This window comes from Nomascus leucogenys, chromosome 10 (genome assembly GCF_006542625.1).
Source record: "Nomascus leucogenys isolate Asia chromosome 10, Asia_NLE_v1, whole genome shotgun sequence".
In the NCBI taxonomy this organism is placed as follows: Eukaryota; Metazoa; Chordata; class Mammalia; order Primates; family Hylobatidae; genus Nomascus; species Nomascus leucogenys.
In genome coordinates, this window is record NC_044390.1 from 98,178 (window position 1) to 122,977 (window position 24,800).

The following is a 24,800-nucleotide window of genomic DNA, read 5'->3' on the forward strand; positions in this document are numbered from 1 at the left end:
GGGACATGGCTTCCCCCGCTCAACACGCTGCAATCCTGCCACTCAGCCAAAGGTTCACTCATTTGTCTTGCCCAAGGGAGGGCCGTCCTCCCTCCTCAGAGGCCTCATGCATGCCTTCCCACCTACCCTTATGCTCTTCCCAAAACTCAACCCAGTGAAAGCAGACCCAGTGGGTCCAGCAGGCCATCGTTTGAGTCTGAACAAAGACGATGATGTCAGGTTATTAGATTTGTGTGTTTTTTGTTGTTGTTTTGTTTTGAGACGGATTTTCACTCTTGTTGCCCAGGCTGGAGTGCAATGGTACGATCTCAGCTCACTATAACCTCTGCCTCCCGGGTTCAAGCGATTCTCCTGCCTCCACCTCCCAAGTAGCTCGGATTATGGGCGCCTGCCACCACGCCCAGCTAATTTTTTGTATTTTTAGTAGAGACGGGCCAGGCACAGTGGCTCATGCCTGTAATCCCAGCACTTTAGGAGGCTGAGGCGGGGGGATCACCTGAGGTCAGGAGTTTGAGACCAGCCTGGTGAACATGGCTAAACCCTGTCTCTACTAAAAATACAAAAATTAGCGGGGCATGGTGGTAGGCGCCTGTAAACCCAGCTACTCAGGAGGCTGAGGTAGGAGAATCGCTTGAACCTGTGAGGCGGAGGCTGCAGTGAGCCAAGATCGTGCCATTGCGCTCCAGCCTGGGGAACAAGAGCGAGACTTTGTCTCAGAAAAAAAAAAAAAAAGTAGAGACGGGGTTTCACCATGTTGGCCAGGCTGGTCTCAAACTCCTGACATCAGGTGATCTACCTGCCTCGGCCTCCCAAAGTGCTGGGATTACAGGTGTGAGCCATTGCGCCCAGCCTAGACTTGTGTTTTGATGAGGTTTCCCACCTGGCACATATCTTCCTCCCCCTGACCTCCAAATACCACATCTACAACACAACCACCCAGTAGCTGTCCTGGGTGAAGGACAGGCATCCTGACCTTGTCTGTCTTCTGGAGGCTTTGTTCTAGTCATGCGTTTGGACAGTTGGTTCCCTCTTTCACTCCTGAGTCCCTCTGTCCTCTGGGATAGGGGAAGTGAGAACTGCTCCCTGAGGAATGAGATCACGAAGGGGCCTGGTAAAAGCTGGGAAGGCACAGAAATAAAGCTTTCAGTGAGGGAAATGTGAGGAATGCGTTCATCAGATGGGAAACAAATAGTGGCATTTACTGGACTCTCACTGTGTGGAGGCCCTGGGTCTCACCAGATGTATTTGTTTTCTATCGTTACTATAACAAATTACCAGAAACTCCATAGGTTAAAACAATATCCATTTATTAGCTCACCATTCCATAGGTCAGAAGCCCAAGTAGGTCTTCTGTGAGTCTCATAAAGGCTAAAATCAAGGTGTGGTATGGACTGAGCTGCTAGCTGGAGGCTCTGGGGAAAAATTTACTTCCAAGCTCATTCAGGTTGTGGACAGAATCTAGCTCCACGCACTTCTAGGGCTGAGGTCTGTTTTCGTTTCTTTTTTTGAGACGGAGTGTCAAAAAAAAAAGCCCAGGCCGGACTGCAGTGGCGCTATCTCGGCTCACTGCAAGCTCCGCCTCCCGGGTTCACGCCATTCTCCTGCCTCAGCCTCCTGAGTAGCTGGGACTACAGGCGCCCGCCACCGCGCTCGGCCAATTATTTTTTGTATTTTTAGTAGAGACGGGGTTTCACCGTGTTAGCCAGGATGGTCTCGATCTCCTGACCTCGTGATCCGCCCGCCTCGGCCTCCCAAAGTGTTGGGATTACAGGCGTGAGCCACTGCGCCCGGTCTTTTTTTTTTTTTTTTTTTTTGAGATGAAGTCTCGTTCTGTCGCCCAGGCTGGAATGCAGTGGTGCGATCTCAGCTCACTTCAAGCTCCGCCTCCCGGGTTCATGCCAGTCTCCTGCCTCAGCCTCCCGAGTAGCTGGGACTACAGGCGCCCACCACAACGCCTGGCTAATTTTCTGTATTTTTAGTAGAGATGAGGTTTCACTGTGTTAGCCAGGATGGTCTCGATCTCCTGACCTCGTGATCCACCCGCCTCGGCCTCCCAAAGTGCTGGGATTACAGGCGTGAACCACTGCGCCAGGCCATGAGGTCTGTTTTCTTGCTGGCTGTTGTTGCAGCTCTTCTCAGATTCTCAGCATGACACCTGTGCTGTTGCATTCCCTCTCATGGACCTCTCTACCTTCAAAGCCTCTGGAACCCTTTTCCTACTTCAAGTTTCTCCACCTTCCTCTTCTCCCTTTAAGGAGACTTATGATACCTTGGACCTACCAAAATAATCCAGAATCATATCCTATTTTAAGATCAGCTAATGAGTAACCTTAATTATGTCTGCAAAAACCCTTTCACCATGTAGTGTAACTATTCATAGGTGAGATAATAATATTTACAGGTTCTGGGGATTTGGACACGGAATCTTGGAGGGGGCCATTTTCAGAATTCTGTCCCCCATACCAGATTGACTTGCAATGTCCCAGAATCTCACAGGGTCTAGCTCAGGGGAGGCCCAGAGCAGGGTGAGGCAGTTGTCTGTTTCTGTCTGCGTTGTAGTAGAAGGTGCCAAGGCCGAGATGCGGTCCTCTCCCCAATCCCACCCACAGCGGGCGGGCCTGGAGCGTCTGCAGTAGTGGTAGCTTGCCTGCGCCTCCTGGCGGCCAGGGACCGAGACCTACTTCAGGTCTCACCCGTGTCACAGGAATAAGGCCACTTCCCCGGTTCGCAGTGGGGTTTAAACTGGCCAGAACAGGTTGGGGACTTGGGCCGGGAACTGCCTTCCCATTCTGCATTACAGGGCGTCTGCGGATTGATCGCGCAGGTCCGCCACACCCCTGATCTCCAGGGCGACGCCGGAAGAGTGCTGTGGTCCGAAGATTCCTCGCGACGCGGCAGCCCTAGCCTCTTCGACTTTGGTTCCGACTAAGAGGAGAGCCGGAGTGCGGACTGGCGGGAGCTGATCGCCATAAAAATACCGGAAACGTGCTTCGGCCTAGGGTTTCCCCTGCGCCGCCGCGACCGCAGGCTTCCGTTCCGGCGGCGTAACGGCCCGGAAGTGCGGCCTTGTAGTCGGTGAGGAGGCGGCGGCCACGGCAGATCCTGGTGCCTGAACAGGAGTCGGAGGTGGGGTCGAATGGGCATCCCCCTGCCGCAGGGCGGGCGAGGAGGCTGGGACGTGCCAGGGGAGGGGCACCTGCGCTCCGCTAGAAGCGCACGCTGCGAACGCGAGGGGGCGCTGCAGGACCGGGGTACGGCGCGGGCCAGAGTGCGGGGTGGCCGCGGCGGGTCAGAGGGGTGCTTTGGGCGTAGGGTAGGGCGCGGGCAATGGAGCAGAGTATGGGAGAACGCGCTCGGAGTAAAGTACACGGCGCGGCGAAGGCGTGGCGGGAGTGTGCGGCGCCGGACCCGGGAAGCTGGCCTGGGCGCCGGGTCTCGAGGGCAGGCCTTTGTTCTGAAGTGTCCAGGCCGGCCTTGCGGCGTCGGGACTGAGGAATGGAGCCCGCCGCGGGGCGGGGCGGGGCGGGGCGGGAAGGGAAGGTCTCTCGGGTTGATGCGCAAGTTTCCGTCCCCGTCGGCCGGACACAGATTAGAAGCCTTTCAGGTGCTAGGTGAATACAGATGGGGCGGGTGCTGCTTGCTGAGTTAGCCTCTGCGCGGGCACAGGCCTGGCTTTTTTGAGGCATTGCACAGAAGGCTCAGAACGGGGCCGGGCAGCGGGGTGGTGTATCCGGATCTGTAGTCTGGAAAAGCTCCCTCTGGCTGCCGTGTGGGGAACAGAAGGGGAGGCGAGGGGCGCGGAGACACCAGCCAGGTTTCTTCATCCGTCCAGGACAGCGGGAACGGGGCAGTGGAGGGGCTCGAAGTGGTCTGAGGGTCAGATGTGGGGCATGCAAGAAAGGGAGGCGTCTGGCTAAGCAAAGGGACGGCGGATTGGGCATAAGGAGTCGGAGGGGTTGAATCTTGAGACCCCAGTAGAGCCCGAGGGTGTAGGGGTAGCATCAAGCCGAGCCCACTCTGGGGCTTTGTGACTCCAAGGGAGAGACAGGCTGGTGGAGCCTATACGGATGTCAGAGCCCAGAGCTCCTACCCTCCTCCCTTAGACTGGAGGTGTGTGCAGTCTGGGTGCGGGATGAGCCGAGTATCTCATCCCTTGTTTGAAAGAAGGGGAAACAGGCCGAAGGATCACGGTTTACCTGCTTGATGGATGGAGTAGCAGAACTCCTCAGATTCCAGGGTCCTCTGGGGACTACCCCTCCCCTTTCTGGTGCCTGATGTTGGGCCGTGTCCCCGCTTGCTCCATGCGCACCTATCCAGTCACACACCCCTGCTCATTCCACACTTCCCCTCTCTGTGCCACACCCACACCCTGGGCCCCACAGTCCCCATCGAGATGGCAAGAAGCTGGGGCTGCAGGAGCCACCTCCCTGCTTGCTATGCTAGGGTCTGCCAGGGACCATGTACTGGTTTCCCTGGGGCATCTCCCAAGGTAATGCCCAACCTTTTACCCTCAGCCCTTAGTGACTAGGCACACCCAGAACCACTCTGCCCAGGAAGCAGGTCATGCCATCCCACTCCTGCGAAAGCCTCTGTATATACTAGTTAGGGTGACCTGGTTCAGAGGCAGCAATCCTGCCTATGCACAGGGTGTCATACTGGGGGGATGTGGCTAAAGGAAACCAAAAGGAGCTGCCAGCAGGGGTGGAGGAGGAGTGGAAGCTAGCTGGGTAGAGAGCAAGGTCTGCTCTGGGTGAGGCAGGTTAGCCAGTTGGGATGGGGGTCCCTGGCCTCTTCTACACACAGGGCTGCCCTCTTGGAGGGGCACATGGGGAGGCTTAGGGTTATTGGAGTTGGGGTGGGGTGGGTGAGTCAACATAGAGTAGGCCAAGGCCTGAACCTTTTTGGGGGCAGTGAGCGAGGCCAGCACCCTCTCCTAGGGGTGTGCTAGGGTTTGCAGTGTTAATGGGGGGCTGTTGACCGCCTGGCCGGGTCTGAGGTGGGGGGAGGAGGGAGTGCTGGAGTGTCCTGTGTTGGGAATGGGGACTGTGAAGGGCAGCTGGGGAAGGATGGGTTAGCGCGCCTTGGAGTGTGGTGCACTCTTGAGCCCTGTCCTGCAACAAGGGGTGAGGTGACAGGGACGTTGGGACAGATGGGGGTCCTCAGTTGACCTCTCCCTGCCCTCCTCTTGTTCTGTGCAGATGGCGGCTGCAGAGGCTGTGCACCACATACACCTGCAGAACTTCTCACGATCTCTGCTTGAGACCCTCAATGGGCAGAGGCTGGGGGGGCACTTCTGTGATGTGACTGTGCGCATTCGTGAAGCTTCGCTGCGTGCCCACCGCTGCGTGCTGGCGGCCGGCTCGCCCTTCTTCCAAGACAAGCTGCTGCTGGGCCACTCTGAGATCCGTGTACCTCCGGTGGTGCCCGCACAAACGGTGCGACAGCTGGTCGAGTTCCTGTACAGCGGTTCGCTCGTTGTGGCGCAGGGTGAAGCTCTGCAGGTGCTCACGGCCGCGTCGGTGCTTCGCATACAGACAGTTATCGACGAATGCACGCAGATTATCGCCCGCGCTCGAGCCCCGGGCACCTCTGCGCCCGCCCCTCTGCCCACCCCTGTGCCCCCGCCACTCGCACCTGCGCAGCTGCGTCACCGCCTGCGCCACCTGCTGGCTGCGCGTCCCCCGGGGCACCCCGGTGCTGCACACAGCCGTAAGCAGCGCCAGCCCGCGCGTTTGCAGCTGCCTGCGCCCCCAACACCTGCCAAGGCTGAGGGGCCTGATGCTGACCCCTCACTGTCCGCGGCCCCTGACGACCGAGGTGACGAGGATGACGAGGAAAGTGACGATGAGACCGATGGTGAGGACGGCGAAGGTGGCGGCCCAGGCGAGGGCCAGGCACCTCCTTCCTTCCCAGACTGTGCTGCCGGCTTCCTCACTGCTGCTGCTGACAGCGCGTGCGAGGAGCCCCCTGCACCCACTGGCCTCGCTGACTACAGTGGTGCTGGGAGGGATTTTCTTCGGGGAGCTGGGGCAGCTGAGGACGTATTTCCAGACAGCTATGTATCCACTTGGCATGACGAGGATGGCGCTGTCCCCGAAGGCTGTCCCACTGAGACCCCTGTCCAGCCTGATGGCATACTGTCTGGACCCCGCCCGCCTGGTGTGAAGACCCCAGGGCCGCCCGTTGCACTCTTCCCCTTTCACTTGGGTGCCCCCGGGCCACCCGCACCACCCCCTTCAGCACCATCGGGGCCAGCCCCTGCGCCCCCACCCGCCTTCTACCCCACACTCCAGCCCGAGGCAGCCCCCAGTACCCAGCTGGGGGAGGCCCCAGCTCCCTCTGCTGCTCCCACCACGGCCCCCTCAGGCACCCCTGCTCGCACCCCAGGTGCTGAGCCACCTACCTATGAGTGCAGCCACTGTCGCAAGACGTTCAGCTCCCGGAAAAACTACACCAAGCACATGTTCATCCACTCGGGTGAGCCAGGGCGGGAGAGGAGAGGGAGCAATCTCTCACTGGAGAGTTAAACCTGAGGGGGCATTGAGCACTAGTTACAGGGCACTGGCACTGTTCTGTTACTTTTGGGTAGCAGGGGGCCTGGAAGTTGAGCCTTCCCCCAAGTGCAAGGTATGTGGGGGAGGAGAAAGCCCCGCTCTGTGGAGCAGCAGGCACTGGCTTCTGTGGAGGGGGATCCTGAGGCTGGGTTGGGAAGCAGGAGCCTGTCCTGGCCTTTGGAAGGGTGGTGGTGGAACCTTGAGCAGCCTAGGATGCACGTGATGGGGATGGAGCCTTGGCAGGGGGTCCTGGCAGGTTGGGAAACTATGCTCCTGGGAGGCTTCTGTGTCTCTCTGGTTTCCAGCAGTCCCGGGATGGGCTGGCAGCAAGGGAGGATGGGTTTACAGGCCCAGGGGTAGAAAGCCCTCAGAGGTGGTGGGATGAAGGCACCAGGAACTCCTGAGACTGGGGCAGGAGTAGGAAAACAGGTACAGTGTGGGGACTCCACAGCTGCAGAGGACCCCGAAAAGCTGTGGGGAGGTTCCCTCAGACCTTGGCTGTGTCAGGGAGGCGGCTCTGCAGTGCTGCAGGAGAGGTAAAGAGGGAGGATGGTGCTCCCTGGGGGCTGAGATGGAGGACAAAGGAATGGAAAGCAGAAGCCTGCTGAGCATTGTCAGAAAAAGCAAAAGTCTGGCTGGAAGGCCACAGTGATAGTGAGGGGGGTTTCTGCAGGGGCTGCAACTTGGGATATGACTGTGAGTGGTGGGGAAGCCATGGTGTTCTAAGCTGGGGAGTGACTGAGATGTCAGTTTAAAGTCACCTCTGGTGAGTGGTGGGGAAGCCATGGTGTTCTAAGCTGGGGAGTGACTGAGATGTCAGTTTAAAGTCACCTCTGGCTGCCCTGGGAGAAGCCAGGGGCCTGGGAATAGGGGAGTTGGGTGATTAGTCGCCAGGGAACTGCCAGAGGCCCCAAGGTAGTGCTGGCTGTGTGAAGTGTGTGATCTGAGCCAGGTACCTGGGCCTGATTAGTCTGGGGTACCCTCTGGCAGGCACTGCCTTTCAGTCCCCTGCCAGTGAGATAGGCTTTTTTTTTTGAGACTGAGTCTCACTCTGTTGCCCAGGCTGGAGTGCAGTGGTGTGATCTCGGCTCACTGCAACCTCTGCCTCCTGGGTTCAAGTGATTCTTGTGCCTCGGCCTCCCAAGTAGCTGGGATTACAGGCATGCACCACCACACCCGGCTAATTTTTTGTATTTTTAGTAGAGATGGGGTTTTGCCATGTTGGTCAGTCTGGTCTCGAACTCCTGGCCTCAAGCGATCTGCCCGCCTTGGCCTCCCAAAGTGCTGGGATTACAGGTGTGAGCCACCACGCCTGGCTGAGATAGGCATTTTGTTAACACCTGATGAATCTAGGGGTGGACTCAGCCTGCCTCCCCTCCCCTAACCCAGAATGAGGAGCTCTCTCTATCACACCAAGGACGTTATAGTGGCCAGTGGGCAGGGGTTCTGGGCAACTGGGGGTTCCTGCAGGAAGGTGGCAGATGTGCCCAGGTCCCTCCTTATGAAAGGGCACTGGCCTTGTCAGACTGAGTTTAGGAGACTCTATGGGCATGGGCGAGGGGGCCAGGTCCGAGTGTCTCCCTGTGCCGGGTGGGTAGGGGTTGAGGGCGAGGGTCCCTAAGGGTAGAAGGAGATCCCAGTGGGCAGTCCAGATGGGCAACAGATGTTCCAGACAGGCTGGGTTCCCTGCAGACAGGGTGCTTGCCGGATTTAGGGGTGCCCTGTCAGACAGTGGTATCCCAGGATAACAGAAAGGGGGTCCCTGCCAGGAAGGGATGGGAGAGAGGTACCTCACAGTGTATGAGGGTCCCTGTTGGGCAGGAAAGTCCCAACGTGAAGGGAGGTCCTGGAGAGGAGGGGGTGTCCCTGCTGGGCAGGAAGATCCCATAGTGAGAGGAGTGTTCCCTGATAGGCAAGGGATCCCGGGGTGGTGGTTCGGGAGGGGAGGGGAGCCCCTGCTAGGTCCAGGCGCCCAGGGTGGGGGTGGGGTGGGGGCGGGGAGCTGTAGAGTCTGACGCGTTCGCGGCCCGCCCTGTCGTCCGCAGGGGAGAAGCCGCACCAGTGTGCCGTGTGCTGGCGATCCTTCTCTCTACGCGACTACCTGCTCAAACACATGGTCACGCACACCGGCGTGCGCGCCTTCCAGTGCGCCGTCTGCGCCAAGCGCTTCACGCAGAAGAGCTCGCTCAACGTGCACATGCGCACTCACCGGCCCGAGCGCGCGCCCTGCCCCGCCTGCGGCAAGGTCTTCTCGCACCGCGCGCTGCTGGAGCGCCACCTGGCCGCGCACCCTGCGCCCTGATGGGACTGGGCCGTGGCCTCGGCCACGCCCGCTGCGGGACCCGTGGTTCCCGCCACTAGACCACGCTCCCTCCTGAGCGCAGGTCCTCTCTCTCCCTTCACCCTTTCTCCATACCAGGGCCTAAGTCCGCCTTAGTCCTCTCCTCCATGTACTTGAACCCTCCAGGTGGTGCCGGGCTGGGGCTGGTTAGACCACTTCTGAGAACTAGACCATTTCCTGCGTAAACCGGGCGCTCAGGCGCTTGGACCCGGCCCAAGATTTGACTCCGGTTCTCACCCCGCCCTCTCCTGGGGTGGGGGTGGGGGCTGGGGGGCCGCTCGCCTGCCCCAGGGTCATTCTGGGCAAGGTCCCTAGCTCCCTACCCAAGCTATTACTGCCTCATGGGGCGCCTAAGGAGACTCAAGTGGACCCATCATATACGGGGGCTGGGCCTCGGGACTCTCACTCTAATAAAGGACTGTAGGCCATGGGGCCTAAACCACGAAGCTGTGAGCACCTGGCTCAGTGCGTGCCTTGCCCTCATAGACAAGCTGTGGGTGTCAGGGCTCAGCGTCCCTGTTCTTGGGTGGCATCCATGCGGCCCACAGGCTGTCCTGGGCAGGAACGGGATGGTCCCCTTTGTCATGTAGGACCTCTATTCTGTGGGGGCTAAGGTGGGCTGCATATATAACCGGCACTTGGTTCTCTTGGATCCCTCAGTCTTCTGGGGAGTAGGATAGGCAGGCCACATCTGAGGTGGGTCTCCGAGAGGGAAGCCACATGAAAGCCCCATCAGACTCCTGGTTGCTGCTGTCCACGACCTTTGAGGCCCCTCCCATAGATCTTCCAGCCAGGCTCTAAGGGCCTTTTGGACTTAAGGACTTCCTACTCCAGGAACTTCCTCTCCCCGACCCTGACGTAGGTGGCTGAGCACCTTACTTGTGGGGAGCCCAGGGGGATCTTTGGGGCCAGGTTGCACTGAGGGTATATGAGCCCCCATATATCTGCCCTTGGTGCTGGGGGCAAAGTTCAAGGAGGGCTCCGATGGCTGTGTTGGGGGCAGGAAACAGTGAGGGGTGGGATCCTGGGGCTGACTGCTGGGCGGTTGGGGACACCACCCCTAGTGGCCAGCCAGTGTCCCAGGCCCCTGCATCCAGCGGAGAGAGCAGCCACTCTTTGACCCTCTCCTTTTCAGCACAATAGTGGCTCCTAGCCTAGGTGCCCTGCCGTAAGGATTTGGAGCTGGTGGAGTGGGGTGTGGCCTCAGGCCTCAGGCCTTACCCCAGCCTGACCTGCCAGGCTCGTAGGCCAATGGCAGCTCCTCTGGGTTCACCTTCTGAGACTGCCTCCTCAAGGTGAGAGGCCAGGGCTTTGATGATCCAACTGTGTGCATCATGGGCTGACTTCAATCTCCTGAACCCCAGGACTCCATCGTCATCAAAGCCAGAGGTGGAGCAGAGAGTCAGAGCAAGCACATGGGTCGGGGGCAGAACTGGGTTTGAATCCAGGCGATGCAAGTGTTCCTGTATTTACTGAGCACTTGCTGTACGCCTGGCAGGAGGCTACGATTCCTTGGATCATGGGACAAGGGGCTTAGCCTGGCTGAGCCCCTCTCCTCAGGGTTTACGTGGGTGTCATAGGAGGACCTCCCAGTGAGGTCCACCTTGCTGTCCTGTTGCTTTTCTGTTTGGCCTGATTGGAGTGTTCCCAAAGGCAGGGATTTCTGTGCTCTGAGTGTCTGGTACACAGCAGGGATGGGAGGGGAGGCAAGGGAGTTAGATGCCAGCCCTGGAGGGTGGATGGGGCAAGCAGGACAGAAGGAAGGAGGCTAGTGGTGGTGCCCAAGGGGCAGAGACCTGGGAACCCAGAGGCCAGTGATGGAAAGGGTTAGTGCCAGGCAGAGAGGGGCTGGACCCACACACAAGACCAGGCAGAGCAAACAAACATGTAGAGGAGAAGGGCTGGGGGCAAAGTCCTGGGGAGAGGACCAGCCACTGTCAGGACTGCCAGGGCCACCACCCCTGGGGAGGAGCCATTGGACTACTCTGAGGGGCCAGAGGTGAGCCTGAACATTCCACAGCTGCTGCTCCTAGGGAGGAGCTGGTACCATGGGTGTCAGGCGACAGTTGGCCTTGCTGCTGCTGCTGCTGCTCCTGCTCTGGGGCCTGGGGCAGCCAGTGTGGCCTGTGGCTATGGCCTTGACCCTGCGCTGGCTCCTGGGGGATCCCACATGTTGCGTGCTACTTGGGCTGGCCATGTTGGCACGGCCCTGGCTCAGCCCCTGGGTGCCCCATGGGCTGAGCCTGGTAGCGGCGGCCCTGGCACTAACCCTCCTGCCAGCACGGCCGCCCCCAGGATTACGCTGGCTGCCGGCTGATGTGATCTTCTTGGCCAAGATCCTCCACCTGGGCCTGAAGATTAGGGGATGCTTGAGCCGGCAGCCGCCTGACACCTTTGTAGATGCCTTCGAGCGGCGAGCACGAGCGCAGCCTGGCAGGGCACTCTTGGTGTGGACAGGGCCTGGGGCTGGCTCAGTCACCTTTGGTGAGCTGGATGCCCGGGCCTGCCAGGCAGCATGGGCCCTGAAGGCTGAGCTGGGTGGCCCTGCGAGCCTGTGTGCCGGGGAGCCTACTGCCCTCCTGGTGCTGGCTTCCCAGGCCGTTCCAGCCCTGTGTATGTGGCTGGGGCTGGCCAAGCTGGGCTGCCCAACAGCCTGGATCAACCCGCATGGCCGGGGGATGCCCCTGGTGCAGTCTGTGCTGAGCTCTGGAGCCCAAGTGCTGGTGGTGGACCCAGGTGAGGGTCTTGGAGCCAGTGGAGAATGGAAGGGGGCAAGGGCAGGGACTGTAGGACAGGGGTCCTGGTGGGACTGGCAGAGGCCCTTGGTCCCCACCTGCCTACTTTCACAGGCAATTATAATCAAGACTTATGAGCAGAAAGTAGTTTTCAGGTCACCAGAGTTTAATTTTCCCACAATTTGACCAAAAATACTAACGGTGGGATTCTTTACCAAACAACATGGATGCTTTTCTCTACTAGCTGCTCCTCTGCCTGCATCTGTGGGTCTCAGATCCCACCTCGCAACCTCAAAGGTGAGCCTTGCCTCTGTTTCTCCTCTGACCCATCTCTGCAGACCTCCGGGAGAGCCTGGAGGAGATCCTTCCCAAGCTGCAGGCTGAGAACATCCGCTGCTTCTACCTCAGCCATACCTCCCCTACACCAGGGGTGGGGGCTCTGGGGGCTGCCCTGGATGCGGCACCCTCCCACCCAGTGCCTGCTGACCTGCGTGCTGGGATCACATGGAGAAGCCCTGCCCTCTTCATCTATACCTCGGGGACCACTGGTGAGGGTGCCCATTAGCCCTAGCACCAGCCTCTGAACTCTCGGGCTGACCTGACCCCACACTTGACTTGTGCCTCAGTGTTGACCTCTGAAACCACTTTACCCTCCGATTTTGACATTTGTTTTTTGTTTGTTTGGCTGTTTTTTTTTTTTTGTTTGTTTGTTTGAGACAGAGTCTCGCTCTGTCACCTAGGCTGGAGTGCAGTGGTGCAATCTCGGCTCACTGCAACCTCCACCTCCTGGATTCAAGCAATTCTCTTGCCTCAGCCTTCTGAGTAGCTGGGATTACAGGCACACACCACCATGCCTGGCTAATTTTTGTATTGTTGGTAGAGACAGGGTTTCCCCAAGTTGGCCAGGCTGGTCTCTAACCCCTGACCTCAGGTAATCTGCCCAACTCAGCCTCCCAAAATGCTGGGATTACAGGCGTGAGCCACTGCTCCCAGACTTGATTTTGACATTTGGCCTGAACTGTGACCCCTAGTGTAATTTGAGAGGTCAATGCCAGAATTCTTCCCGTGTCCAGTAAACAGCCACTGAAACCTTTGATCTTGACATATTACTCTCAGTCCAAATTCAGCCTGTGAACCCAACCACAAATCCCTATACTTGACTGTTGTCTGAGAGCCTCAAACCCCAATGTAGGCCTGGCTGTTGGAGATCTGTCCCTCTGGTCAGGCCCCTCTCTGTGCTGTCATGTCACCACCCTGCCCTTGCCATGCCTTCATCCCAAGGCCTCCCGAAGCCAGCCATCCTCACGCATGAGCGGGTACTGCAGATGAGCAAGATGCTGTCCTTATCTGGGGCCACAGCTGATGATGTGCTTTACACGGTCCTGCCTCTGTACCACGCGATGGGACTTGTTGTTGGGATCCTCGGCTGCTTAGATCTCGGTAAGCCCACTTCTGAGGATCCCTCCAATCTACAGGACCACTGGAGGAGGTGTCAGGGTGGGGCTGTCAAGGCAGAAAGACACCATAGGTTACTCAGCACCCTGTGTTCTCACTTTTGAGAAGGGACACCCACCAGTGAGTACCAGGGCCACATGGACAGAAGCTTGGACACCCACACGGTCCCTAATGGCCGTGCTTTGGTCAGGAGGTGACAAGACCTGATATGAGTGATGGTCACAGGCATGCAAGGAAGGTGTGGTCCTCAGGAGATGATGGGGATGCTGGCCCAGATTTGTGACATGGCCCCAAGGGCAGCTGGAGTAGGAATGCTCCCAAGCACTCCACAGGGCTGTCTCTCTGGACTCTTGATTCAGAATCTAGACAGGGACCTCTCCATAGCTTGTTCTTTTTGTTTTCGCTTTTTTTAATTTTAATTTTAATTTTTTATTTTTTTTTTCGAGAGAGAGTCTTGCTTTGTCGCCCAGGCTGGAGTGCAGTGGCATGATCTTGGCTCACTGCAACCTCTGCCTCCTGGGTTCAAGCAGTTCTCCTGCCTCAGCCTCCCGAGTAACTGGGATTACAGGCGCCCACCACCATGCCTGGCTAATTTTTGTACTTTTAGTACAGACGGGATTTCACCATCTTGGCCAGGCTGGTCTTGAACTCCTGACCTCATGATCCACCTGCCTTGGCCTCCCAAAGTGCTGAGATTACAGGTGTGAGCCACTGTGCCTGGCTATTTTTCTCTCTTTTTTTTTTTTTTTTTTTTGAGACAGAGTCTCGCTCTGTCACCCAGGCTGGAGTGCAGTGGCACGATCTTGGCTCACTGCAACCTCCACCTTCTGGGTTCAAGCGATTCTCCTGCCTCAGCCTCCTGAGTAGCTGGGATTACAGGCACGCACCAACACGCCCGGCTAGTTTTTGTATTTTTACTAGAGACGAGGTTTCACCATGTTGGTCGGGCTGGTCTCAAACTCCTGACCTTGTGATCTGCCCGCTTTTGCCTCCCAAAGCGCTGAGATTACAGGTGTGAGCCACCACACCTGGCCTTTTTGTGTTTTCCAACGTTTGTCATGGCCAGGTGTGGTTGCTCATGCCTATAATCCCTGCACTTTGGGTGCAAAGGCAGGAGGATCACTTGAGCCCAGGAGTTCAACACCAGTGTAAGCAACATAGTGAGAGGCCATCTGTTAAAAAAAAATTTTTAAAAGCCAGGCATGGTGGTATTGGGGGAACCTGCCCCGAATATTTCAAAGTAGTTTTTTTTTTTTTTGAGATGGAGTCTTGCTCTGTTGCCCAGGCTGGAGTGCAGTGGTGCCATCTCGGCTCACTGCAAGCTCCGCCTCCCAGGTTCATGCCATTCTCCTGCCTCAGCCTGCCAAGTAGCTGGGACTACAGGCGCCCACCACCACACCCGGCTAAGTTTTTTTATTTTTAGTAGAGATGGGGTTTCACATTTAGCCAGGATGGTCTCAATCTCCTGACCTCGTGATCCACCTGCCTCGGCCTCCCAAAGTGCTGGGATTACTGGCGTGAGCCACCATTCCCAGCCTCAACGTAGGTTCTTTCTATTTTCCATAAGCGTCAGCCAGCTGAGAAATAAAGAGAAAGAGTACAAAGAGAGGAATTTTACAGCTGGGCTTCCGGGGGTGACATCACATATCGGTAGGACCGTGATGCCCACCTGAGCCTCAAAGCCAGCAAATTTTATTAAGGATTTCAAAAGGGGACGGGCTGCAAGAACAGGGAGTAGGTACAAAGATCACAGGCTTCAAAGGGCAAAAAACAGAACTACTGATCAGGGTCCAACAAAGATCACAAGGCAAAGGGCAAAAGCAGAACTGATAAGGGTCTATGTTCAGCGGTGCACATATTGTCTTGATAAACATCTTAAACAACAGAAAACAGGGTTCGAGAGCAGAGAACCGGTCTGACCTCAAATTTACCAGGGCGGGGTTTTTCCCCACCCTAGTAAGCCTGAGGGTACTGCAGGAGACCAGGGTGCATCTCAGTCCTTATCTCAACTGCATAGGACAGACATTCCCAGAGCAGCTGTTTATAGACCTCCCCCAGGAATGCATTCCTTTCCCAGGGTCTTAATGTTAATATTTCTTGCTAGGAAAAGAATTTAGCGATATCTCTCCTACTTGCACATCCATTTATAGGCTCTCTGCAAGAAGAAAAATATGGCTGTTTTTGCCCAACCCCACAGGCAGTCAGACCTTAGGGTTGTCTTCCCTTGTTCCCTAAAATTGCTCTTATTCTGTTCTTTTTCAAGGTGCACTGATTTCACATTGTTCAAACACATGTTTTACAATCAATTCGTACAGTTAACACAATTATCACAGGGTCCAGAGGTGACCTACATCCTCAGCTTATGAAGATAACAGGATTAAGAGATTAAAGTAAGACAAGCGTAAGAAATTATAAGAGTATTATTTGGGAAGTGATAAATGTCCATGATATTTTCACAATTTTATGTTCCTCTGCCATGGCTCCAGCTGGTCCCTCTGTTAGGGGTCCCTGACTTCCCGAAACAGTGGTGAGCACTTGTGAGCGATTCTCCTGCCTCAGCATCCCGAGTAGCTGTTATTACAGGTGCCCAACACCATGCCAGGCTAATTTTTGAATTTTTAGTATAGATGGGGTCTCACCATGTTGGCCAGGCTGGTCTCCAACACCTGACCTCGTGATCCACCCACCTCAGTCTCCCAAAGTGCTGAGATTACAGGCGTGAGCCACCGCGCCTGGCCAAATTTTTTTTTTTTTAAATTATGAAAAGTTTAGGCCGTGCCCAGTGGTTCACGCCTGTAATCCTAGCACTTTGGGAGGATGAGGTGGGTGGATCACCTGAGCTCAGGAGTTCGAGACAAGCCTGGTCAACATAGTGAAATCTGTCTCTACTTAAAATAGAAAAATTAGCTGGTCATGGTGGCTCACGCCTGTAATCCCAGCACTTTGGGAAGCTGAGGCCAGTGGATCACCTGAAGTCAGGAGTTCGAGATCAGCCTGGCCAACATGGTAAAACCCTGTCTGTACTGAAAATACAAAATTAGCTGGGCGTGGTGATGCCAGCCTGTATTTCCAGCTACTCAAGAGGCTGAGGCAGGAGAATCACTTGAACCTGGGAGGCGGGGGTTGCAAAAAGAGTGAAACTCCCTTGCAAAAAAAAAAAAAGTGAAAATAGTTTGATGACATCTCATGTATCTTCACCCAGCATCAATAATTGTTAACATGTTGCCAGTTTAATTTGCATGTACTTCTGTGTTTCTTTTTTGTTTGTTTTTGAGACAGAGTCTCGCTCTGTCGCCCGGGCTGGAGTGCAGTGGCACCATCTCAGATCACCACAACCTCCGCCTCCCGGGTTCAAGCAATTCTCTGCTGAGGCTGAGCCTCCTGAGTAGCTGGGATTACAGGCATGCGCCACCACACCTGGCTAATGTTTGTTTTCTTAGTAGAGATGGGGTTTTGCCATGTTGGCCAGGCTGGTCTCGAACTCCTGACCACAGGTGATCCACCCACCTCAGCCTCCCAAAGTGCTGGGATTACAGACGTGAACTACTGTGTCCGACCTCTTTTTGTTTTCTTTTTTTTTTTTTTTTTTTGAGGCGGAGTCTTGCTCTGTCGCCCAGGCTGGAGTGCAGTGGCGCGATCTCTGCTCACTGCAAGCTCCGCCTCCCAGGTTCACGCCATTCTCCTGCCTCAGCCTCTCCGAGTAGCTGGGACTACAAGTGCCCGCCACCATGCCCGGCTAATTTTTTTTGTATTTTTAGTAGAGACGGGGTTTCACCGTGGTCTCGATCTCCTGACCTCGTGATCCGCCCGCCTCGGCCTCCCAAAGTGCTGGGATTACAAGCGTGAGCCACCGCGCCCGGCCCTCTTTTTGTTTTCAAACTTTTTATCATGGCCAGATGTGGTTCCTCATGCCTATAATCCCTGCACTTTGGGGTACCAAGGCAGGAGGATCACTTGAGCCCAGGAGTTCAACACCAGCCTGGGCAACATAGTGAGAGTCCATCTGTTAAAAAAAAAAAAAAAAAGCCAGGCATGGTGCTGAGCACTTGTGAGCAATTCTCCTGCGTCAGCCTCCCTAGTAGGTGTTATTACAGGCGCCCACCACCGTGCCTGGCTAACTTTTGTATTTTTAGTAGAGACGGGGTTTAACCATGTTGGCCAGGCTGGTCTCGAACTCCTGACCTCGTGATCTGCCCACCTTGGCCTCCCAAAGTGCTAGGATTACAGGTGTGAACTACCGTGCCCGGCCAATTTTTTTTTTTTGTTTTTGAGTTGGAGTTTCACTATTGTTGCCCAGGCTGGAGTGCAATGGCGCGATCTCAGCTCACTGCAACCTCTGCCTCCTGGGTTCAAGCGATTCTCCTGCCTCAGCCTCCCGAGTAGCTGGGATTACAGGCATGTGCCCTCACGACCGGCTAATTTTTTTTTTATGTTTTTAGTAGAGACGGGGTTTCTCCATGTTGGTCAGGCTTGTCTCGAACTCCCGACCTCAGGGGATCCGCCCACCTCAGCCTCCCAAAGTGCTGGGATTACAGGCGTGAGCCACCGCGCCTGGGGCCAGTTTAATTTCACATGTACTTCCCTGTTTCTGTTTTGTTTGTTTTTGAGACAGTCTCGCTCTGTCGCCCAGGCTGGAGTGCAATGGCGCCATCTTGGCTCACTGCAACCTCCGCACCCCCAGGGCTCAATCAATTTTCTGCCTCAGCCTCCTGAATAGCTGGGATTACAGGCACGCGCCACCACACCCAGCTAACTTTTGTATTTTTAGTAGAGACAGGGTTTTGCCATGATGGCCAGGCTGGTCTCGAACTCCTGACCTCAGGTGATCCACCTGCCTCGGCCTCCCAAAGTGCTGGGATTACAGGCATGAGCCATCATGCCCAGCCACTTCCCTATTTCTTTCTAGAATATATCAGAGCAAATCCTAGACACTGTATCTTTATGCTTGTAAATATTGCAGTACATATCTCTAACATATAAGCACTTAAGAAACTGTAACCAAAGTGATTATCACACCTAACAACATTAATATCATATGATGTAACCCCTTAATATCATATGACGTCCATCTAGGTTCAGATTTCTCCAATGGGCTGTTTTGGTTTGGTTTTGTTTTTAGAGACAGAGTCTTGCTTTGTCACCCAGGCTGGAGTGCAGTTATGTGAGGTTGGCTCACTGCAACCTCTGCCTCCCCGGTTCAAACGATTCTCATGCCTCATCCTCCTGAGTAGCTGTGATTACAGGTGTGGACCACCATACCCAGCTAATTTTTTTGTATTTTTAGTAAAGACAGGGTTTCGCCCTGTTGGCCAGTCTGGTCTTGAACTTCTGGCCTCAAGTGATCTGACCACGTTGGCCTCCCAAAGTGCTGAGATTACAGGTGTGAGCTACTGTGCCCAGCCAATTGGCTGTTTTTTTGTTTTGTTTTGTTTTAACAATTAAACAGTCTCCCCATTGTATTTGCTTGTAGGTCTCTGTTCCCCTTTCATCTGCATTTCTTGTTAAATTGGAAACTTTATCTAGAGGTGTTGTTAGATTCAATTTTTTGCTTTTATTTTTGAGACAGGGTCTCACTCTGTCACCCAGGCTGGAGTGCAGTGGTGTAAGCTCAGCTCACTACAGCCTCCCCCTCCTGGGTTCAAGCGATTCTTCCACCTCAGCCTCCCAAGTAGCTGGGACTACAGGTGTGCGCCACCATGTCTGGCTAATTTTTGCATTTTTTGGTAGAGATGGGGTTTCACCATGTTGGCTAGGCTGGTCTCAAACTCCTGATCTTTCAGGTGATCCACCCCCCTCAGCCTCCCAAAATGTTGGGATAACAGGCGTGAGCCACCACGCCCAGCCCCCTATATCTTATTAATCCATGTGTTCATACATCAATACATCCATACAAACATTCACCAACCCACCCATCTACCTACTCACCTACTTCCTCACTCATCCATTCATCCACCCACCCATGTATCCATCCTTACACCTATCCATCTTTCTTTTTTTCTTTCTTTTTTTTTTTTTTTTTTTTTTTTTTTTTGAGACGGAGTCTCGCTCTGTCACCCAGGCTGGAGTGCAGTGGCGCTATCTCGGCTCACTGCAAGCTCCGTCTCCCGGGTTCACGCCATTCTCCTGCCTCAGCCTCCCGAGTACCTGGGACTAAAGGCACCCACCACCGCGCCCGGCTAATTTTTTGTATTTTTAGTAGAGACGGGATTTCACCATGTTAGCCAGGATGGTCTTGATCTCCTGACCTCGTGATCCGCCCACCTCAGCCCCCCAAAGTGCTGGGATTACAGGCATGAGCTACCTCGCCTGGCCACCTATCCATCTTTCTACCCCCCTGCCTCTGCATGTCACCACCCACCCATCCATCTACTCACTATTCTAACTGTCCACCCATCCATCTACTCACTCACTACTCTGTCACCCATCCATCTACTCACTCACTACTCTAACTGCCCACCCATCCATCCACTCACTCACTACTCTAACTATCCACCCATCCATCTACTCACTCACTACTCTAACTGTCCACCCATCCATCCACTCACTCACTACTCTTAACTGCCCACCCATCCATCCACTCACTCACTACTCTTAACTGCCCACCCATCCATCCACTCACTCACTACTCTAACTGTCCACCCATCCATCTACTCACTCACTACTCTAACTGTCCACCCATCCAACCCACTCACTCACTACTCTAACTGTCCACCCATCCATCCACTCACTAATCTAACTGTCCAGCCATCCATCCACTCACTCACTACTCTAACTGTCCACCCATCCATCCACTCACTCACTACTCTAACTGTCCATCCATCCATCCACTCACTCACTACTCTAACTGTCCACCCATCCATCCACTCACTCACTACTCTAACTGTCCACCCATCCATCCACTCACTCACTACTCTAACTGTCCATCCATTCATCTACTCACTCACTACTCTAACTGTCCATCCATTCATCTACTCACTCACTACTCTAACTGTCCACCCATCCATCCACTCACTCACTACTCTAACTGTCCACCCATCCATCCACTCACTCACTACTCTAACTGTCCATCCATCCATCTACTCACTCACTACTCTAACTGTCCACCCATCCATCCACTCACTCACTACTCTAACTGTCCACCCATCCATCTACTCACTCACTACTCTAACTGTCCATCCATTCATCTACTCACTCACTACTCTAACTGTCCATCCATCCATCTACTCACTCACTACTCTAACTGTCCATCCATTCATCTTTCCATCCATCCACCATGTCCATCCACCTGCCCACCCATCTGCTTAGCTGGGCATTCATTTATCGTAATCAAGAGTGATTTGAGCTTCGAGTCAGTGACAAGTAAAAATAAAAATTAAAAATGTGGCTGGGCGTGGTGGCTCATGCCTGTAATCCCAGCACTTTGGAGGCTGAGGCGCGTGGATCACCTGAAAGGTCAGGAGGTCAAGACCAGCCTGGCCAACATGGTGAAACCCCATCTCTACTAAAAAAAGTACAAAAATTAGCCAGCTGCGGTGGCGGGTCCCTGTAATCCCAGCTACTCAGAAGGCTGAGGCAAGAGAATCGCTTGAGCCCGGGAGGCAGAGGTTGCAGTGAGCGGAGATTGCACCACTGCACTCCAGCCTGGGCAACAGAGTGAGACTCCGTCTCAAAAGTAAAAATTAAAAAATTAATATTTACAGCTCTTATTTAGCATTGCTCACTTTATAACAGGCAGGGAGCTTTCCAGGCATCCTGGAGACAGGATTTGAACCCAGGCCTGCCTATGCTCTTCTAGTGACAGCAGTCCTGGCTGGGCCAAGGACACAAAGATGAACTCAGTATTGTCCTGTATTTCAGGGTGTGGGGGTGGGTGAACACAGGTGCTAAAAGCAGCTTCTTACAACAACTTGGAAGCATGACCTGAAACCCCCTCTCCTGTCATCTCCCAGGAGCCACCTGTGTTCTGGCCCCCAAGTTCTCTACTTCCTGCTTCTGGGATGACTGTCGGCAGCATGGCGTGACAGTGATCCTGTATGTGGGCGAGCTCCTGCGGTACTTGTGTAACACTCCCCAGGTGAGGCTCTAAGATTAGGGCTCCATGGTGAACACCCAAGTATGAAATCCCAGATGATATCCCAGGTAAAGATCTCAGGTAAAGATTCAGTACTGAACTCAAGTCCCTCAGATAATACACCTCATGCAAGAACCCCAGATAATGAGTTCCAGACAAGGCTTCCAATAGTGGTTTCCTTGATAGCTGTGTTACCTTGAGCCTCAGTGTCCTCATTTGGAAAACAGGGATAAGAGCCCCTACCCCTATCGTGAGAATTTCCATTAAAAATTAATTAAAATTAAATTTCCATTAAATTAAAGTTCTAGGTAACTACTCTTAGGTGAGACCCCAGATGAGGCCTCCAGTCACCTCTGGTAACGTCCCCCAGGCAAAGCTCTCAGGTCACCCCTGCAGGTAACCCTCTATTTAAAAGACTCCAGGAACTACTCTCATCTAAGTAACCGAGGTAGATCCCTTAGGTAGAGGTCCCCCATCACCTTCCAGGTAACTCCCAAGGCAAGGACCCAGGATAACACCCCTTCTAGGTAAGAGTTCCAAGGCATGCCCCAAGAGCACCTCCTCCTCACCCTTCTGGGGACATTCCTGCAGCAACCAGAGGACCGGACACATACAGTCCGCCTGGCAATGGGCAATGGACTCCGGGCTGATGTGTGGGAGACCTTCCAGCAGCGCTTCGGTCCTATTCAGATCTGGGAAGTCTACGGCTCCACAGAAGGCAACATGGGCTTAGTCAACTATGTGGGACGCTGCGGGGCCCTGGGCAAGATGAGCTGCCTCCTTCGAGTGAGTGTGCAGGTGCCTGGTGTGCAGCTGCCCTGACTGAGGGTGAGCCCACAGGACCTATGTCGACACCCCACCCTCTACCCCAGATGCTGTCCCCCTTTGAGCTGGTGCAGTTCGACATGGAGGCGGCAGAGCCTGTGAGGGACAATCAGGGCTTCTGCATCCCTGTAGGGCTAGGTATGGGGGTTGAGGAGCCTTTCCTGGGTGGCGGGGGTGGCGACCCTCAGTCTTCTCCTTGGCTGGAACGAGCTGCCCAAAACCTTGACGTTGGTGCTCACCAGAGGGGTCTGCAGCCTTCGTCTGGACCCTGAGCCAGTGGCCTGTCTTACCACCATCTGGGGCCTCTGCCTCAGCTTCTCGGCTCTGTCCAATCCCCCTGCCTTGATCTCTTGCTCTGATTTACTGGGTCTCTGGGTGTCCATCTGATTTGTTCTCTTGAGCTTTCTGTGGAAGACGGCATTCCAGCCATTGGTCCCTTGTCCTGTACCTTCTGTTAGTGTCCTCTCCCAGGGCCTTGCAAGGTCACTGCCATTTGTCTGTCCGTCTTCCATCCCTTGTTATCCTTTTCCTGCTTCTCATGGGCTCCCCGATACCGCCTTCTCTATACTTCTCTCTCATTTTCTGTGCCGCTCGTCGCAGTCTCTCAGGGTCTCTGAATCTCTCATCTCTGGATCTCCCTGTCTGTGTCTTTGGGTCTGTCCTTGGCAGGGTGCTGGGTGATGGAGTCCACCGTTGTTGAAAACCTCCAGCAGGGGGCTTGGCTGGTGGGCTCCAGGGGTTCTTGTTCCTGCTCCTGCTCCCAGGGGAGCCGGGGCTGCTGCTGACCAAGGTGCTAAGCCACCAACCCTTCGTGGGCTACCGCGGCCCCCGAGAGCTGTCGGAACGGAAGCTGGTGCGCAACGTGCGGCAATCGGGCGACGTTTACTACAACACCGGGGACGTACTGGCCATGGACCGCGAAGGCTTCCTCTACTTCCGCGACCGCCTCGGGGACACCTTCCGGTCCGAGGCAGGGTTTCTCGGGGCGGGGCTGGGGCGGGGCCACGGACGCTTTCAGATCCTACAGGGAGTCAGGCTGAAGAGGCGGGACTTTCCTATCGTAAGAGGGCGGAACTTGGAGTCAGGACTTCCCACGCGAAGGCGGGGCTTCTAGATTTTAGGGGGGGCGGGGCTGACCGGGCTTCCTGATCCCCAAAAGGGGCGGGGCGGGGGCAAGAGGCGGGGCCTCCCCTTCCCGGGGGCGTGGTCACAAGCGCAGGCTCCAACCCTGCAGATGGAAGGGCGAGAACGTGTCCACGCACGAGGTGGAGGGCGTGTTGTCGCAGGTGGACTTCCTGCAACAGGTTAACGTGTATGGCGTGTGCGTGCCAGGTGCGGAGGGTTCTCATTTTAAACTTCCAACAGCTGTGTGGGTGGAGGGGTCGTTATTCTGATTTTACAGGTGGGGAAGTGCTAGGGCCCAGAGAGGTTTAGAGACTTGCTGGATCTCACAGCCAGTGAGCAGAGCTGGGCGAGGCTGGAGGGTCAGCTATGGGCCCTCGAGATGGGTCAGCCGAGAGTGACCAGACTGCTCTCTAGGGTGTGAGGGTAAGGTGGGCATGGCTGCAGTGCAGCTAGCCCCCGGCCAGACTTTCGACGGGCAGAAGTTGTACCGGCATGTTCGCGCTTGGCTCCCTGCCTACGCTACCCCCCATTTCATCCGCATCCAGGTGAGCCCAGGGTGGCCGGGTGGGTGGGTGGAAGATCATAGCCGGGGGGCGGGTGGATGTCACAGCGAGGGGACCATGGTCACTGCCCTGCAGGACGCCGTGGAGGTCACCAGCACGTTCAAACTGATGAAGACCCGGTTGGTGCGTGAGGGCTTCAATGTGGGGATCGTGGTTGACCCTCTGTTTGTACTGGACAGCCGGGCCCAGTCCTTCCAGCCCTTGACGGCAGAAATGTACCAGGCTGTGTGTGAGGGAACCTGGAGGCTCTGACCACCTGGCCAACCCACTGGGGCAGGGATCAAAGCCAGCCATCCCCACCCCAGCATACTCGGTGTCCCTTTCATCCTGGGCCTGCGTGAATCCCAGCCTGGCCATACCCTCAACCTCAGTGGGTTGGAAATGAAAGTGGGCCCTGTAGCAGTGGCAGAATAAACTCAAATGTGTTCACAGAAGTCTGTATGTCTGCGTGGATGAAGGAGCAATGGAGGAGTGCAGGGGCTAGTGCCCTGAAGACCTTACTTTAGGGTCTTCCCTGTCTCCCAGCCAAGAACCTCAGCCATCCCTGTGGGATGACCGTGTCTGTGTCTGTGTAAGGCCAAGGGTGTGGGAGCAGCCGGCCAGCCTCGCAGCTGCTCTAAGGTAGAGAGATGAGAACGCTGATTCCACCTGTGGGTCTTTGGTGGGCCGCTGAGGCGGTGGCTGGGCCAGTGGATGTGGATAACTCCCCTGTGAAGTGCTGTGGATACACGATCTGACAAAGCCTGGAGGTTGCTGGACTGAGGCTAGCAGGGCAAGCAGGAAGTAACTGGGGGAGGAGTGTCCCTGGCAGTGTGAACGGCACGTGTAGAGGCCCTGGGGCAAGCTTTGTAGGTGGGGAGCAGAGGCCTCTGGAAAATGGGAGTCTGCCCAGTCTCAGGAGTTGAACCTGCTACCCGAAGCCTAGTGGAGATGTAGGTGGGGGTGTGTGGGTGCTGAGCCTCTGGCTCAAAGGCCATAAGTGCTTCTCAGGGCACAGTAGGAACTGAAGGTGAGGCTACAGACACTGGAACAGTTGTGGTGGTGCCAGGCCGGTGGTCCATGGGTTAACTTTGGGAGCACAGCTGGGGTGATGATGGTGAGAAAAGGAACCCCAAGCAGTAACCGCCGTAT

At 55.4% G+C, this 24,800-nt stretch overlaps 2 protein-coding genes across 5 annotated transcripts; both read left to right on the forward strand.

Moving 5' to 3' along the window:
• Positions 1-2,098: 2,098 nt before the first annotated feature.
• On the forward strand, positions 2,099-9,341 carry ZBTB45 (zinc finger and BTB domain containing 45). 3 transcript variants are annotated; one of them, XM_003277301.4, is made up of 3 exons: positions 2,099-3,126; positions 5,199-6,477; positions 8,600-9,341. In XM_003277301.4, the coding sequence occupies exons 2-3, from the start codon at positions 5,199-5,201 to the stop codon at positions 8,854-8,856; spliced, it is 1,536 nt and encodes a 511-aa protein (XP_003277349.1). In that variant the 5' UTR covers positions 2,099-3,126; the 3' UTR covers positions 8,857-9,341. The 3 variants fall into 3 exon arrangements, with proteins under 3 accessions (XP_003277349.1, XP_030675291.1, XP_030675290.1); XM_030819431.1 differs by lacking the exon at positions 2,099-3,126 and adding an exon at positions 3,182-3,611; XM_030819430.1 differs by lacking the exon at positions 2,099-3,126 and adding an exon at positions 3,182-3,604.
• Positions 9,342-10,834: 1,493 nt separating this feature from the next.
• Positions 10,835-24,103, forward strand: SLC27A5 (solute carrier family 27 member 5). Of its 2 annotated transcripts, none has more exons than XM_030819432.1 (10): positions 10,835-11,631; positions 11,969-12,178; positions 12,912-13,070; positions 21,035-21,159; positions 21,748-21,942; positions 22,029-22,119; positions 22,746-22,944; positions 23,216-23,313; positions 23,521-23,651; positions 23,745-24,103. In XM_030819432.1, exons 1-10 carry the CDS (start codon positions 10,944-10,946, stop codon positions 23,919-23,921), a joined length of 2,073 nt encoding a protein of 690 aa, XP_030675292.1. In that variant the 5' UTR covers positions 10,835-10,943; the 3' UTR covers positions 23,922-24,103. The 2 variants fall into 2 exon arrangements, with proteins under 2 accessions (XP_030675292.1, XP_030675293.1); XM_030819433.1 differs by having other exon boundaries at positions 10,835-11,379.
• Positions 24,104-24,800: the final 697 nt, after the last annotated feature.

Coding starts and splice junctions, on each gene's coding strand:
- ZBTB45 (XM_030819430.1), top strand. CDS start 3,554: ATGCGCAAGTTTCCGTCCCCGTCGGCCGGACACAGATTAGAAGCCTTT. Junction 3,605..5,198: donor ACAGATTAGAAGCCTTTCAG/GTGCTAGGTGAA, acceptor TGTTCTGTGCAG/ATGGCGGCTGCAGAGGCTGT. Junction 6,478..8,599: donor GCACATGTTCATCCACTCGG/GTGAGCCAGGGC, acceptor TGTCGTCCGCAG/GGGAGAAGCCGCACCAGTGT.
- SLC27A5 (XM_030819432.1), top strand. CDS start 10,944: ATGGGTGTCAGGCGACAGTTGGCCTTGCTGCTGCTGCTGCTGCTCCTG. Junction 11,632..11,968: donor AGTGCTGGTGGTGGACCCAG/GTGAGGGTCTTG, acceptor CCATCTCTGCAG/ACCTCCGGGAGAGCCTGGAG. Junction 22,945..23,215: donor CGCCTCGGGGACACCTTCCG/GTCCGAGGCAGG, acceptor CCAACCCTGCAG/ATGGAAGGGCGAGAACGTGT.